Source organism: Penicillium brevicompactum, assembly GCF_028827555.1.
Source record: "Penicillium brevicompactum strain IBT 35665 chromosome Unknown utg000006l_segment0_segment0, whole genome shotgun sequence".
Taxonomy (NCBI): domain Eukaryota; kingdom Fungi; phylum Ascomycota; class Eurotiomycetes; order Eurotiales; family Aspergillaceae; genus Penicillium; species Penicillium brevicompactum.
In genome coordinates, this window is record NW_026623209.1 from 4,169,075 (window position 1) to 4,184,084 (window position 15,010).

Consider the following 15,010-nt stretch of genomic DNA (forward strand, 5'->3'; position numbering starts at 1 on the left):
ATTGGTCGACCCCGGATTTACACGTCACAGTCCCTGGAATGGATCCTTTGACAGCAACACATCATCGAAATGTATCAAGGTGTATGCGCTTCACTGTCTCCCTACCCTCTCATCATCCCTTACTGATTTGATTGCCAATGCAGCTTCTCGGCCCCGCAGCTCGACCAGAGGTCCATTAGATGCATCGGATGAGTGAGCATTGGACATTGCTTCTCACCGCTTGGTTCTGCGTCTAACATGATCTAGTCCACTTTCTTCTTCTAGCTTACCCTCTTCACCGGTCAAACACAAAACAATGGCTCCTAGCGACAGCTTCACTGGGGCATCTTTCCAACAATTAGATCCGCTGGCCCCGGATGATCTCCCTGAAACCCTAGGGAAAGACCTCTCATTTCTCCTCCGGCATAACATCTTCCATACGCTATCCCATCTTGACATTCCTCCGCCGCTACGATCGGACTTCCTCATCCTCAACCCTGGGGAGCCTTTATCATCATCTCTGGGCATTCTTGAGAAGTTGTTGAGCGAGGGACGGTTCCTTATCGCAGCACAATTCTCAGCCTCTATCCTGACATCATCCCTAATATCTTCCACAGATATCAGACTCATCTTTTCCCTGTTCTACACACGCCTTGCCTGCTTGGAGTTATCTGGCAACACAGTGCTGGCAGCACAAGAATCCAAAGCGCTAGAGGATTTGAGCTCAGCATTTTATTACATTGACCTGGGACCAACTCCGGCGGATAGCGGAAATCATCCTGAACACCAACATACAAATGCACATGAACCTCACCATATCGTCCCATGGCCCTTGCGTGTTTTAGCAGTCAGGCTTCAAAGCATTGGCTTTGGTGATGCCCGACGAGCCATTGGAGGGCTGTACGAGATTGGGCTTGAGGTTCGGAGAGAGATCATGAGAAATGGAATCAGTGACTCCGAGCGAGATCTGTGGAAACAGAGATTGGCCGACCTGGGTGTCAGAAGCGTCAATGCGCTCATAGAGATGGGCGATTTCGATGCAGCCAGGCGATCGCTTGGCAATCTTCAAGTGCCTGGAGCCGAGACTGAACTCACAAAGCTGAGGACGGCGCTTCTGCTTTTGCGAGTCGGCGATCTGGATGCTGCGGGTCAGGTATTCGGCGAAGCAGACGAGACAAAAGAAGCTACTTTATTAAAGCCCCTTATCAGCATGTCCGATGGCCGTTACTCTGATGCAGTGGCTGAGTGGCGCGTCCTTGGAGAAGATAGGACAAGAATAGATGGAGCCCTGGTAGCCCAAAATCTGGCCGTGTGTCTTTTGTACACAGGCCAACTGGAAGAGGTAATCAACTCCACCCTAGCGCCATCCGCGTGGCTCGGCTAATATTGTTTCCCCAGGCTCGACAAGTACTTGAAGCACAAGTTTCTGCCAACCATTCCTTTGGAAGCTTGATCTTCAATCTATCGACACTATATGAGCTTTGTTCTGACAGTGCAGGTCATCTGAAGGGACAATTGGCTGATACGATCTCCAAACAGCCTATCACTGGGCAAACTAATTTGGATCGGCCGAACTCAGACCTGAAATTGTAACCATGAGCGTTCCACTATGGTCTTGTCCTGGCGCCCATTGAATTCAGATTTGTTGTGGATTGGAATCTCGACTAATTAAATAAAACGCCAATGACACCACTCTGCTAACGATACAATAAGACCTATTCCACCCAACACCATGCAAATCAATGAACACCCCTTAATGCTTTTGTGCAAAAACGCTTCGACCTATGTGTGCTCATGCAGCCGGCGGGTTTCGCTCTTCTTTTGGTGCAGGCCTCTGTCTCGGCCGTTTGATGATAATCTTATCGCCTTCCCTCTCCCAGAGAAGCTTCTCTTTCTCCACCAGCTCCTCCCATGTCCAGCCCTGGTCGTCTCCCGTGCAGCCGTGTAAAATCCAATTGATATGCGCGTTGAGATAGGCACTACCAACGGCCTTGAGCGCGTGTCTGCGCATCCGATCCACAGCCCAATTCATCACCGCGCGAACATGAGAGTCGACACTGTTATGGATCTGCCAAAATATCACCCAATTGTTGTGTATCAACGCAGTGAGAACCTTGTCCACCGTATGCGACTGATAAGCGTGCTCTTTGCGCGCTCGGGCGCGCAGTTCAAACGCCGCAGCCAGATCTTCTTGTCGACATGCATAATCGAGAATCAAGTATGTTATAAGCTCTTTTGCTTCGGCCAGTGGGTGTGATGGTGAATGCAGTTTGTTCAGAACGTATCGCAAGGAAGGAAAGTAAGAAGGCGGGTGGTGTGCTAGGATGGAAAGTCGGATGGAGAACACATGGACACGTTGTGAGAATCCCGTCGGAACGGTCGCGGCCGTTGCCAGAACGGCTTCGCGCAGTTTTCGAAGTGATAGAAGGAGTGTGGATAGCTCCGCTGCTGGTGGCGGGGTGCCCCTCTGCCTCTGTGCGGGGTTCGATTTCAAGGTTGACTGGGTAGCGGGCGGATTGGAGGTTGCATCATTAGAGGAGCTTGTTGGAAGGGACGCATGGGCGGCGTCAAGGTCTTTGGAATGGTCATCGCAGAATCGCATGTACCTGCCGGCTATATTGTCGAAGTACTCGGCCTGGACCTTGTGGTCTAGTAACCTACAACTCTTAGTACCGATGGTGAAAGTGCGGTGGAGAGGACGTACTTCTTATCGCCCTTTGAAACGAACCCATAGAGCTGCAGGGAATCAGCTACCGGGCGTAAGCGACTCATGGTTTCGGGCTTGTACTGACGTATGAACGCACTCGTGGAGTTGATGCTGATCCATGGGGGATGTTTGCACTGTTTGCTCCATCACCGGCCGAGGCAGTCCCAACACGGCGAGTGCCCCCAACTGCCCAACGCTCAATTTCTCTATTCTCAACTTCTCTTTTTTCTCGTTTCGTTCTTTTTCAAATTTTCTTCTCTGTTGAAACAGCCCTAATATTGCTGACTTGTGTTACATGCTTTGATTGCGGGTGACTTGAAGACCTCATCGCTCACAGCCTCATACTTGCATATCACATGTGATGCCTCGCCAGCGCCGCCCTATTGAAGAACGGCTGGCCTCAGGGGATAGTCAGCCTGCAGGAATCCCTTCTGTCGGGGAGAGCCCTCCCAAGATCCTAAAGCGACTTCTTCATTGGGATGATCTACCTCACTGGCAACGAGACAACCATCACATACATACTGGATATCGGCCCGCCTCGTCCTCGTTTTTGAGTTCATTCCAGTCCCTGGGTTACCTTCACAATGAGACGGTCAACATCTACACCCACCTTTTACCAGCGACAATTGCTGCTCCAGCAGCATACGGACTGTACCATTTACTTGCTCCGCGGTACCGGAATGCAGCCGATTCCGATATCCTCGCCTTTTGTTGCTTCTTCGCCGGGGCTAGCTTCTGCCTTGGTATGTCTGCCACCTACCACACTATCTCGAATCATTCTCCAGTGGTTGCCCGCATTGGTAACGCGCTTGACTACATTGGGATCGTGGGACTTATTGTTGGGAGCTTTGTACCCAGCGTGTTCTACGGGTTCTACTGTGTCCCCGAGCTCCAACACAGGTATTGGACCATGATCTGTACCATTGGATTGGGCTGTGTGATCGTTTCCGTCCTTCCCCGATTCCGCACGCCCACCTGGCGTCCATTTCGCGCCGCCATGTTTGTCGGGATGGGCTTGTCTGCCGTCTTTCCCGTGGTCCATGGCGTCTTCCTTTTTGGCTTTGCTCGCATGAGACAGCAGATTGGACTCGGTTGGCTTCTTCTTCAAGGCTTCTTGTATATCCTCGGTGCAGGGATCTATGCGGCTCGAGTACCCGAGCGTCTCATGCCCGGGAGATTCGATATCGTGGGGAGTTCGCATCAGATCTTCCACGTGCTGGTTGTTTGCGCAGCGGTGGCCCATCTCACAGGGCTGCTGAAGGCATTCGATTATCGGCACAGTGGGGCTGCCGAGACGTGTCAGATTCCACGCGGCTGAGTTGAGGAGGGGGGGAGGTCTGGCGCAGCACAAGTTGAGGTTGGACAGCATTCTCATGGAAATGTGTTCAGAGGTAGCATGGGATGGAAATGATTTTGTAGCGTACGTGGCGCGACTAATGTTCAATAACCTCTTCAGGGATCAAAGATCCCCCCTGCTGACGATGACTTCAGTATGTGCAACAATACCCAAGGGCCTTAAAGGAAGCGGTGTGAAGGCAATCTGGTTACTGGTACCGGATCCGGTCAGCCGATAGACTGTCGTTCTTTTTTGCTCTCTTCTCGTCGCCTCCATTTCACATGGTTTTCCAAGGCTGTCCATTCAAGGGGATGGTTCTTGTGTCTCATTGGCAAAAAAACAAAACACAAAAAGGACAAGGCCCCAGCGGGATAAGTAACCGCCCAGGTCTTTAGGTTCAACAGGTCCTTCAAGCCATAAAGCTAACCCCGAAATTGGGGCGTTTACGATGTTGCATCAGGGTGTGACGGCTTTCCAACAAAAGGACCCCTAGCAGTTTCCCTTGGAGGACCCTGTTCTCATATCACGAGCGACGTTCGAAAATAGGGAACGCTGTGAATCTCTGTTGCCTGATTGGGCTGGGTCAGACCCATGAGCGGATTTCAAGAGAAATGCTGGTCTCCAACCTTAGACTGGCGGTGACCGGCCTCTCGAGGCATGGTTGATCAGATGAAATCATCTGGGTTTCACAGCGGCTGACCTCTGCGGCTTCGGTACAGCCTTTTCTCATACCAAATGCCAGAGTGACATTTCACCGTCGAAGCTTGAGTTAGAATTTATATATAAATATACATTGGATTTTCAAGGGGCGAGCGTTGGCCTTATTGGAGCATCAGTTGTGTCGACTCTAGATTCCCTATTGCTAATTTCCCTTTTCTTTTTCGTGTGCTTCGCCATTCCAAGGTTGTTATATCAAGATATCCCCGGGGGGAAGTCGATAGTATTTGGTGATATCTTCGGGAAACTTTGGAAATTACTAGCTTCTTCCGTGTTTCCCAGCTTCGTCCAAGCCTAGGCACCAATGCTCGCAGAGTCCAATGGCAGTCCGTACGCCGGCGGAGATACCCCCAAGCTCCGAACTGCGTGTGAAAATTGCAGGCAATCCAAGGTGAAATGCAACCTTTCCGGCAAAAGTGTCTGTACTCGTTGCCTGCGCCACGGTTTACAGTGTCAATACGGCTACGCCAATCGATCCGGAAAGCCAAAGGGAAGCAAGAATCGAGCAACTCTGCGCAAATTAGGTCAGTTACAAGAAGACAAGCCAGCAATGCGTGGTTTCCGCAGTAGCCGACTGGTTGCTCCTGTCGCAGACATGGAGTCCCTCGGGACCAACTATGGAGGCCATATATCCGACCCGGCATTGGATGAAGATGTAGGTGCTATGCCATACTCCATGCTCCATCGGCCCATTCTCGTGCCAAACTGACAACATAACCAGGTTTGCCTCATTTCAAACCAAGCCGGCTTTTGGGAAAGTCCCCGTAGCTTCGTCAACACTGCCACTCTGGAATCGTCTGTCTGCCCAGGACAACTTACCACAGTGGAAAGCTCACCATTCACCGACCTTGTGGACTCATGCCCTGCCTTACCCTCGGGCCTAGGGTATCCACATACACCAGTGACGCCGACATTTCTATCCGGGGAAACACTGCCAGAGGGCTTAGCCAGTCCTTCGCTAGCAGGATCTGTGGCATCGCCCTACCCACTCTCGCCATGCGAGTGTATAAACATGCAGCTATTCCACATGAACCGTCTGAACCATTTTCTAGCTGACTCCCTGCCTCTACGGCTCGATCACAGTCTGCAGTCGATCAAATGCACGTTCCTCGCTTGCCAGATGTTCTTACAATGTAACAAGTGCGCGAAGGACACCCCGAACTTACTTCTGACAATTTCGGTGTTGAACCTTACTCTTCAGCTATTCGAGTACTGGGTTTCGCGAGAGACTTCGCGCGCACTGCGGCCGGAGCATGGGGTCGATATTCGCTACGGATACTATGAGATCTGCCACGAGGAAAACAGACAAATTCGCAATTTCCTCATTCGGGGGTTGCTTCTGCAGTGCAGAGAGGTTTTGCTCGCTCTCAAGAGCACTGCTAGTGTGGCTGATGCTCAGCTCCCGAAATTGGGGGATCATGAAGGGCCGGACTCTAAGGCCCCGGAGGATCATGCCAGCCAGCATTGGATTCCATCAGACCATATCGGCTTGCCGTCAGGGTTGGAAATGGAGCTCTCTAATGGTCTACCCAGGAGGGAAGGTCTTCTATCCATTATCGCTGGCTATGAAGCTACCGTGGCGGCATTTCTGCAATCGACTTCATGGGGAGAATGCATCTGTGGAGTTGGACGAGGGCTGCATGAGGATTCCATTTGATAATTGAATGATACCCATTTCTGGGAAGTGAGGGGGTTAACTGTCTTCTATCGCTATCACTGTACGTTAGGCGAGGGTCGTAGAAAGAATGTGACAGGAAGGCTGGACAGTAAACGCGGGAACGGCTATATAAGCAGAAACACGAAGGAAATTGACATTGACACTTTCAAGTCGATGATACATCTTGGAGACTGATTCATGTAGTTGTGAAGTTGTGGAGTGGAGTTGAGTTGGTGCAGAGTGCAGTTGCATACCCCACATCTCTCGGTCCGCAATAAGCCTCGGCAGTAACATCGAGACGTATGTATAAGAGCTCTGTCTCCCCCCTCTCAATCCAGTTGACATAACATCAAAACACAATGGCACCCTCTGATCGTCTCAGCCAGGTGAATGAGCACCTCAACTACCCTGCTGGTCTCTTAGCAGGCCAGGTCGCCATCATTACGGGCGCCGGCCAGGGCATCGGCGCCGAAGCAGCACGGCTATTCGCAAACGAAGGCGGCAAGGTCGTGGTTGCAGATATCGACTCCAGTAAGAAACAATCTCAATTTGGCTCTTTTCTTAATATCTAACAATCAACAGAAAAGGCCAACGCCGTCGCCGACGCCATCAACTCGGCGAAATCCGGCCGTGCCCTGGCCGTGGTCGGCGATATCCTCGACGGCGACTATGTCAACGACCTAGTCAAGAAAGCCGCCGATTTCGGCAATGGCAAGATTCACATCATCGTCAACAACGCCGGCTTTACATGGGATGGCGTCATTCACAAGGTGAGACGACGCCGGCTTCGTCCACATCCACCTCCACCACCCTCTTCCTCCGTACTAACCACCACTCCAGATGACCGATAAACAATGGGACACAATGCTAGCAGTGCATAACACAGCCCCATTCCGGCTTGTGCGCGCAGCAGCGCCCTATTTCCGCGTCAAAGATCAAGAGCCACGGGTCGTTATCAACATCAGTAGCACGAGCGGTATCCACGGTAACGCGTATGTCAAATGCAACCCACCCAGCCCTCCCAAATTACAAACTGCAATTCAAAACTAACTCCCTACAGAGGCCAAGCCAACTACGCCGTCGCAAAAGCAGGTGTCGTCGGTCTTACCCGCACAATCGCCAAAGAATGGGGCCCATCGTTCGGCGTCCGCTCTAACACTATTGCCTTTGGCTACGTAACTACCCGGCTAACGGCCGCGAAGGAAGAAGGTGCCTTCATCACCACACCTGATGGTACGAAGGTTGCTCTGGGAATTCCTGGCAAGCAGCTGGCAGACAAAAAGGGCTCTGCTGAGGCGAAGAAGGTCGAGGCGAATGCCTATCCGGATATTCCCTTGCGTAGACCCGCGAGCCCGGTTGAGGCTGCGAGGGCGATACTGGGAGTTGCAAGTCCGTGGTTCTCGTATGTCAATGGGGAGACGATTCGTGTTACCGGTGGACGTAATATGTAAGGAGGAACCTTGGAATCAGGCTGGGAATTGTACTTATTTTCAGCTCGAGGGCCTTGGGCATTGAGTGTTGATTTACGCAAGACCAATGGCAGTTATCTTATGATTTACATCTGCCAACATTTTGAAGCACTTGAGGTATTGATATGATGGCCTCAATGTACTCGTCAGGACAGTCCAGTCGATACCTTGACTATCTTTCACTCACTCTGTACAAGGCATATGCTCAAGATCCAAAGGACTTCCCCAAGACCGAAGAAACTATGACTGTTCTATTTTAAGCCCAAATTGCGAGGTTTCCATATGAGAACCTCTCTATTTTTTCTCTCGGAAACGAGATTGGTAGACATCAACAAGAGAAAGAAGGACAATTTAAGTAAGTATTTGAGGCTCTTAGAGACAAAAAGAGAACGCATTTGTGAGGAGTTGGCTGAAGGTGACGGGCAAAACTGACCAAGAAAAGGCACGGAGTAGTAGGCCCCTTCTTGAATAGGCTGATAATAATGTGACAAAGGAATAAAAAAAAATCCACGGTCGCATAATAGGAGAATAATCCACGACACAATGTGAATAAGGCAAGACGTGGAGCCCTAAAAGTAGGGGTGTCGCGTGTAATGTCAACGTGGTTCTCATAAGTGTCACAACTAACCTGCGGGATAACTCCAGCACTCCTATCTTCTACACTTCTACTCGAATCGATTGATGATATTCAAACACTCATGATTCAAGAGGCTCGTGAGTTGAGCTTTGCCGACGTGACATTCCTTGAGAAGTTGCAAGAGTCGAAGTACTCAGTGGTTTTCAAGGTGCTTGTCCATGGGACAAGATGCGTGATGAAGGTGGTAAGTGCAAGTCTAACGTCTAACTTAGCTCAGCTCCCTCCTAAACACGTTGAGTATCATGATCGAGCTTCCTCTGAACACGATTCTCCCAACCAAGAAGTAAACCTTTTCATTTGCGAATCCACTGCGTATCGACGACTGAAAGCTAAAGGTTTATGCGACCGAGGAGTCATTCCAGACTTCTACGGAACAATCACCAATATACAACCGACTCTCTCGCCTAGTCTGCAAATGTTTGTTGGTGACAAGCTGTCACCAAACGCCATTCTCATTGAATATATCCCGAATATGCAGCCAATGAATCTCGACAATTTTTCATCGCAATACCTGGACTATTTCGTTAAAGCTTTGGTAAGTTCCAACCAAAATATATACTGTACGGCATTGATTGACAGTGACCTAGACCCAAGATTACGAAGAAGGTAAATTGCACCATGCATACTCTTACCTAGGTACTATTACGATTGGTATGTTTAGATAGCATGTCTGTATGAAGTTGGTATATAGTGCGTGGTATGTGTAGATGTTCAATTGTGGCCTTAGCCCAAGGTATCATATCGTAAGTGAAGAACGAGGTTTCCCCCAATGCGAAAAAAAGTCTATGCACAGAAAACCCCCCGAAAAACCACAGAATTCCTATCCCAAAATCGTCCCAAAAAGATAAACAAAGAAAGATTATCCCAAAAATCCAAAGTCCCAAACACCGTTGGGTCAACGCCTCGAATCGAATACATGTTCAAAAAACAGAAAACCACTGTGCTTCGTCAGCCCTCCCTGGGGCGTGTCTCTTCAAATTCATGATTCCCAGTTGTATATCACGCCAGAAAGATGGGAAACGTCAAACAAAAAAGGTATCCTCCCGGTATGTGCGGAAAAAGTCGAAAATATTATAACAATAGAAAAGAGAAAAAAAAGCATCTCCAGCCATGAAGGATGTCATGGCTTGTTTGCATAGGAACACTGTTGCCATGCCAGGAAGATGTCGCTCAAAGGGACAAGAAAGAGGTATATATATAGAGATCCAAAGGTGGAAAAAAAAGTGAAGCTGGTGGCCAGGTCCAATGGATCATGATCAACGCGATCGACTTTTGTTCAGCAGCTTTTAGGAATCCGTATGGGGGAACGGAAAGCGGTAAAAGAAGAAGAAAAGGAGAAAACCCGAAAAATGCAGGGCGGGGGAAATTCCGTTTGGAACGGAATTCTTGATCAAAAATGGCGGCGGAGAAAGGTGTTTAGGTCGAAGTAGGCATCAAGTCATGCGGGCGTTAAGAGAGATCAGATCCCATCAAGGAGTCCAAAAGAGGCAACCTTAGATAGGGACCTGGAGAGGCTGTGGGAAAGGCATCATCCCGTAGTAATAGGGATCCGCTGGGTAGAAGGACTCTGCACAGGCGGAAGGGAGCATCTGCTTGCAATCCTGGAATTGTTCCGAGACTACAGGCGAGAGGGTATTGAGATCTGCATAGTCCTCGGTGAGGGCAGTGCCATTTGAGGGAGCCTGGGAGAAGGCTGAGTAATGGGAGGAGTCCGAGGAGGAACCAGAGGTCTGGGCATGTAGGGGTTCCATGGGGCCTAGGAAGGTGTGAAGTTGAGGCTGGGGAATGTAGTCGATGTGATCCGGCACCCAGGGGGTTTGGGTTTGGGTTTGGGGCTGGACGATGGGATTTTCCGTGAAGCGGGGACACTCCAGAATGGCCTGGCGCAACTCTGGGATGGAGATGCGCTTACTTGGGTCGCGTTCGAAGACGCGGCTCAGGATACAAACCATCTCGGAGGAGAGAGGGAGAATAGTCTTCAGGAAGAAGGGGTCCTTGATGTAGGCCTGGAATGTGGAGTCCTCGACTGATGCTCGCTTCCATGGGTTGCGACCACAGGTGAGGTTCACTAAGATCACGCCCAGACTCCAGACGTCGTTGGCGGCGGACATGTAGCAGGACATGGGGCGAGCGTTGGATTGTTGACATTCTGAAGGGAAGAAGAAAGATTAGCCCGTGTGTCTTTGCGCGGATAGTCCAGCGGTTGGCACTCACCAGGTGACATGTAGAAAGTCGAACCGCATCCAAAATCGGAAGTAAAGTAATCTGTGGTTGCAAGGCCAAAGTCGGCCAACTTGACGGTCATACCCTGGTCGGTGACCAGAACATTCTCCGGCTTCAGGTCGCGGTGGTAAATTCCCAGAGAGTGGCAGTATTGTACAGCGTCCAAGAGCTGAAGGAAGACGCTCTTGGCCAGAAGGTCATTGCCAACAAAGTTACCCTTGTCGGTGATATTAGAGAACAGGTCTCCTTCCGGGCAATATTCCATGACAACAAAGGTGCAGTCCATGGATTCCATAATTCGGACTAACGAGACCACGTTGGGGTGCTGGCTGGCCAAGTGGTGGAGACGGATCTCACGCTGCTGGAACTTGAGCTGACGGGGATCCAGGTTATTCTTGCTGAGGGCCTTGACGGCGTAAACCTGGTTGGTGTGAATGTCCACGGCGGTGTACACGACCCCATAGGCTCCGACGCCCAAGACTCGGGTGAGTTCCAGCCGGTTGGCCAAGACGAGTCCGAGACGGTCCTCGGGAGCGCAGCAGCGGGGGATCGGAGAGGGTGGCGGCGTTGGTAGCATGGTGGGATACATTGTGTCCTTTGTATATAGAAGGGGATCCGGCGGACCCTGAGAGAAAGAGCGCAAACGGGAGAGAGAGAGAGAGTCCAGGGAGATTATAAAGTCCTAAATCCGCGGAAGATTCACCAGGTATCCATTCCAATCCAAGGTGGGTTTTCAAGAGAGTCCAAGGGCTGGTTGTGTTTGATATCGGGAAAAAGGAGAGTGTTGCACAAAAGCAAAAGAACCCAAAAGAAAATGAAACGAAGTATATAAACAAGAAAGTAGAGCCAAGTAGAGATGGTCGAGGATTTAATATCGAAGGCAGATGGCAGCCTCGTGGAGAATAAACCAAAAAAGGACGCTAGACGAAAGGGGATAGGAAAAACAAATCCCAGACGGGCTCCACTTTAATCGATGATGCGTGTCGAACTGGGCTAAACTGGGTTCAAGGCGAAGTCACTGCATTGCCAATCACCGTGAGGCATCGTGGACGGGAATGGAAGAGAAGTGGAGACTGGCTAACCGGAATGAGATGGGGATGACCAAAATAGTACCCAATAATGGTGAATAATCCCGAAGCGGGAGATGAGAGTCATACAGAGATTATTTAATTTATTAAAATGATTAAATGATTAAATGATTAAATAAATATAATCCGAGGAAAAACAAAAAGAAAAAAAAGAAAAAAACCAAATTAGCCATGTGCAGCATACGAAGCGGTGTGCACATCGATTCCTCCAATCATAATCCCCACCACCCCCTAAATCTATTTCCTTGCCTGCAGCCGCCACCGAACGTGATTGGCCGTCATCTTCATAACGATCGACTAGATGCTGCAGAATCCCCTATTCTCTCTGCCCACTTGCCCACTGCCCACTTGCCCGTGGACTGTGTGGCAAGCTCTGTCCACGTATCTCAACGGTCTGCCTACCTTGAAACCTTGAAAGTCCCATGAAACCTCCTGACACACATTTGCCAACGCAGCCCCGCATGGTCGTTTGCGTGCTCTGGTGGACTTCATGTCTGGACTCTGATTCTGGACCTCTGAGTTGGTAAGTACTTCATGATTACGGAGTACTCCATATTATCCTGGTTCATCTTCTACACCGTTCTTTCACAACTCTATCCGGTTCCACTCAGGCTGACTCTGGTCTAGAAGGACAGACTAACCCGGGTTCAACAAGTGAGGCGATGATGGAGGGCCGCTATGGCCAACCATTTGCTCGAACTGTTCGTTGTGGGAGAACTTTGCTAGTCCCGGATAGTCTTTAGTGGGAGGGGGCGGGCGCTTCCCTGCTGCACAGGCCAGACGGAGTAACTTCATCTCGCTCTTTCTCTCCTGGCGCTAATGTAGCTGGACTATCTGGGATGCTTTTCTACCCTTTCAGTGGTGTACTGCTGATCCTGGCTCCGTACTCACATTGTCTCCCATATTGACCCTTTTGTTTTTGTTTTTTTTTTTTTTTTTTTTTCTTTTGGTCCTGCCTTGTTCATACTCTATCCTCTACTCCGTATAGCCACCAGTATTATCATAGACTACCTCGTGTACTATTATTATTCCCTATTGTTGGTGGCTGGGAGCCCGTCAGCTTACACATTGTGTACTCCGTACGGAGTACAAGAAGAACACCCCTGTAACCCTAAATTTGCCTCGCCAGGTCGACAATCTCACACTCACCACATGCGTCATACGAAGTACAGAGGCAAGGGCCGTGTACCCGATCCAAGTCTGAGATGCTATGTGTGATGGAGCTACACACTGTTTGGCCCCGTCGAACTACTTTGGACTACTCCCTACTCCGTAAGAGCTAGACAAGTTGGCCACATATGTCGGCACACTCTGGTACGAGGTGCGGTGAGTGTCCAACTTTTTTCAAAAAGCCTCCAGATCGGCCCTGCAACCCGCAGCCAGTCCAATCACCTGATGGGAAAAGCCTTCCGATTCATCACATCGGTTATCGGTAACAGGGCCCGAAAGACTCTTATGTACAATATCAACTAGTAGCATGTACCAGCACGGAACATGTACAGGAGTATACCAAGTACTCCGTACTCCTTAGGCGCTGTAGCCCTGGAGAAGGGATTCGCTGACGGTGTGCCAATGTGATATGTTTGCCGGTCCCCCGTTATCGCACGAACCTCCTGTCTGGTGTGCCGTGCCTTGCCGAATGATGTATACTGTACCCCAGGATTGGCAATGCAGCTGGGCTTGTCGAACAGATTACTTGTACTTCTTGTACACAAGCACAAGACTATTACATTCGAATCCAAGCCGTTAGAGCGAAATTGGAAATACATTTGGAATTATGCATTTTACCCTTTTTCCCTTGGATTTTTTGCCTTTCGGGAGAGAGCTGTGTTCAGACGTGTGTTTTTCTGGTTTCGGGTCTACACCGCTAGAGGTGATCCCAGATCTGTCATACTCCATACTCCATACTTCATACCCAAGATGGATACTCCAGACTCGCAAGTGGAAATTGTAAATTGCCCAACTTATTGGAAACCTAAGGAGTCGCTAGGTGTCTAACCCAAAGTACACGTATTACCGCCACCGATCATCCTCCAATAAGAAGACAGAAAGTCGCCTCTCATCCTCTCTAGAGATCTAAGAGGCTGTGTATTGTTGCCTCTTAACGCCTGACTGTTATAACCAAAACGTCGCCTAAGGCGGATGTTTCGGTGCCCTGCAGGTGGCGGGGGACCCACACTCTAATCACATCTCGACATCATGACTTCAAATCTGATCCATACTGTACCCTCACCCAAATACACTGGGGGTGTCGGTTCACTCGTTCAATGTTCAATTTGCCCTCTTTTTGTTGGCCATGACTAACTTTTTGTTTTTCTAGCTTTGGCATTTCAGGTGTACGCCGTACACGGCAGTCTTGTCCTACGGTGGGTTTCGCGTCCCGGGTGGCAAGGGGCTTTCCGTTTGATCACCGTCGCTTTCTGGAATTCTGGAACACTCCACTCGCCCCATGTACTATGTGATCATTATTATGTTGGTACGTGCTACATCTCATACACTATTATGGTTTACATTTGCCGTGTAACGCGATATCCTCGTGAATGAAGACAGCTATACACTTGCATGATGCATACTATGCACTAATTCTCTGTAGAAAAATAAGGAACACCATACTCCGTACTGTATCTACAATTAGCCAAGGCGGAACCCTTTTCCCTCCATTGACTTATTTGCTTTTTCTTCCTCATAACCCCCCTTCTGGCTTTGAAATCAATTCTCGACGTAGAACGTAGAACGTAGAACGGAGAACGGAGATTGGAGCAAGAACGGGTACCAGCAGAACTATCAGCTCGAAACTCCTCTAGTTCCGAGTGACTAGCCACATCAAAAGCAAAAAGCAAAAAGCAACTACTCCGTACAAGTATACGGAGTACGGAGTACAACGAAAATTAAATGCCCGTCACATCACACTCCTATTTGCTCATAATTAATGCATCCGTCCAATGAACAAGGGAAAACCCCAAGCGATAATCAAAGAGATGTGTCCAATTCCAAGGCGACGGATCTGCTAACCGAGCAAACACAGGGTTTACGTACTCCGTACCTACGGGTGTACGGGGTGTACGTGAGCGCAAATCCATCAACCATACTCCGTACACCATAACCATGTCACTCGCTGCCTGGGCACTGCCACTGCCACTACCAATCGGAGCTTCAAGGCCAAGCATGTACCTCTACTTGTGTACACAGCACTAGTC

General features: G+C 49.7%; 6 protein-coding genes across 6 annotated transcripts; 4 read left to right on the forward strand and 2 right to left on the reverse strand.

The window, feature by feature from the left end:
• Positions 1–31: 31 nt before the first annotated feature.
• On the forward strand, positions 32–1,572 carry N7506_009784 (uncharacterized protein; the record flags this gene model as incomplete). The annotated part of the gene is made up of 3 exons (XM_056959077.1): positions 32–192; positions 265–1,321; positions 1,378–1,572. Coding segments are annotated over 3 exons (1,413 nt in total), but the record flags the coding sequence as incomplete, so codon positions are not given.
• Positions 1,573–1,771: 199 nt separating this feature from the next.
• On the reverse strand, positions 1,772–2,751 carry N7506_009785 (uncharacterized protein; the record flags this gene model as incomplete). Its single annotated transcript, XM_056959078.1, has 2 exons — positions 1,772–2,636; positions 2,684–2,751. The coding sequence occupies 2 exons, from the start codon at positions 2,749–2,751 to the stop codon at positions 1,772–1,774; spliced, it is 933 nt and encodes a 310-aa protein (XP_056808468.1).
• Positions 2,752–3,047: 296 nt separating this feature from the next.
• On the forward strand, positions 3,048–4,004 carry N7506_009786 (hemolysin III family protein; the record flags this gene model as incomplete). The annotated part of the gene is made up of 1 exon (XM_056959079.1): positions 3,048–4,004. One exon carries the CDS (start codon positions 3,048–3,050, stop codon positions 4,002–4,004), a length of 957 nt encoding a protein of 318 aa, XP_056808469.1.
• A 1,039-nt stretch (positions 4,005–5,043) lies between these two features.
• N7506_009787 (Zn(II)2Cys6 transcription factor domain-containing protein) lies at positions 5,044–6,396 on the forward strand (the record flags this gene model as incomplete). Its single annotated transcript, XM_056959080.1, has 2 exons — positions 5,044–5,394; positions 5,461–6,396. 2 exons carry the CDS (start codon positions 5,044–5,046, stop codon positions 6,394–6,396), a joined length of 1,287 nt encoding a protein of 428 aa, XP_056808470.1.
• A 359-nt stretch (positions 6,397–6,755) lies between these two features.
• Positions 6,756–7,847, forward strand: N7506_009788 (SDR family NAD(P)-dependent oxidoreductase; the record flags this gene model as incomplete). The annotated part of the gene is made up of 4 exons (XM_056959081.1): positions 6,756–6,927; positions 6,979–7,166; positions 7,237–7,388; positions 7,457–7,847. 4 exons carry the CDS (start codon positions 6,756–6,758, stop codon positions 7,845–7,847), a joined length of 903 nt encoding a protein of 300 aa, XP_056808471.1.
• Positions 7,848–9,995: 2,148 nt separating this feature from the next.
• N7506_009789 (serine/threonine-protein kinase) lies at positions 9,996–11,314 on the reverse strand (the record flags this gene model as incomplete). The annotated part of the gene is made up of 2 exons (XM_056959082.1): positions 9,996–10,651; positions 10,717–11,314. 2 exons carry the CDS (start codon positions 11,312–11,314, stop codon positions 9,996–9,998), a joined length of 1,254 nt encoding a protein of 417 aa, XP_056808472.1.
• Between the last annotated feature and the right edge of the window lie 3,696 nt (positions 11,315–15,010).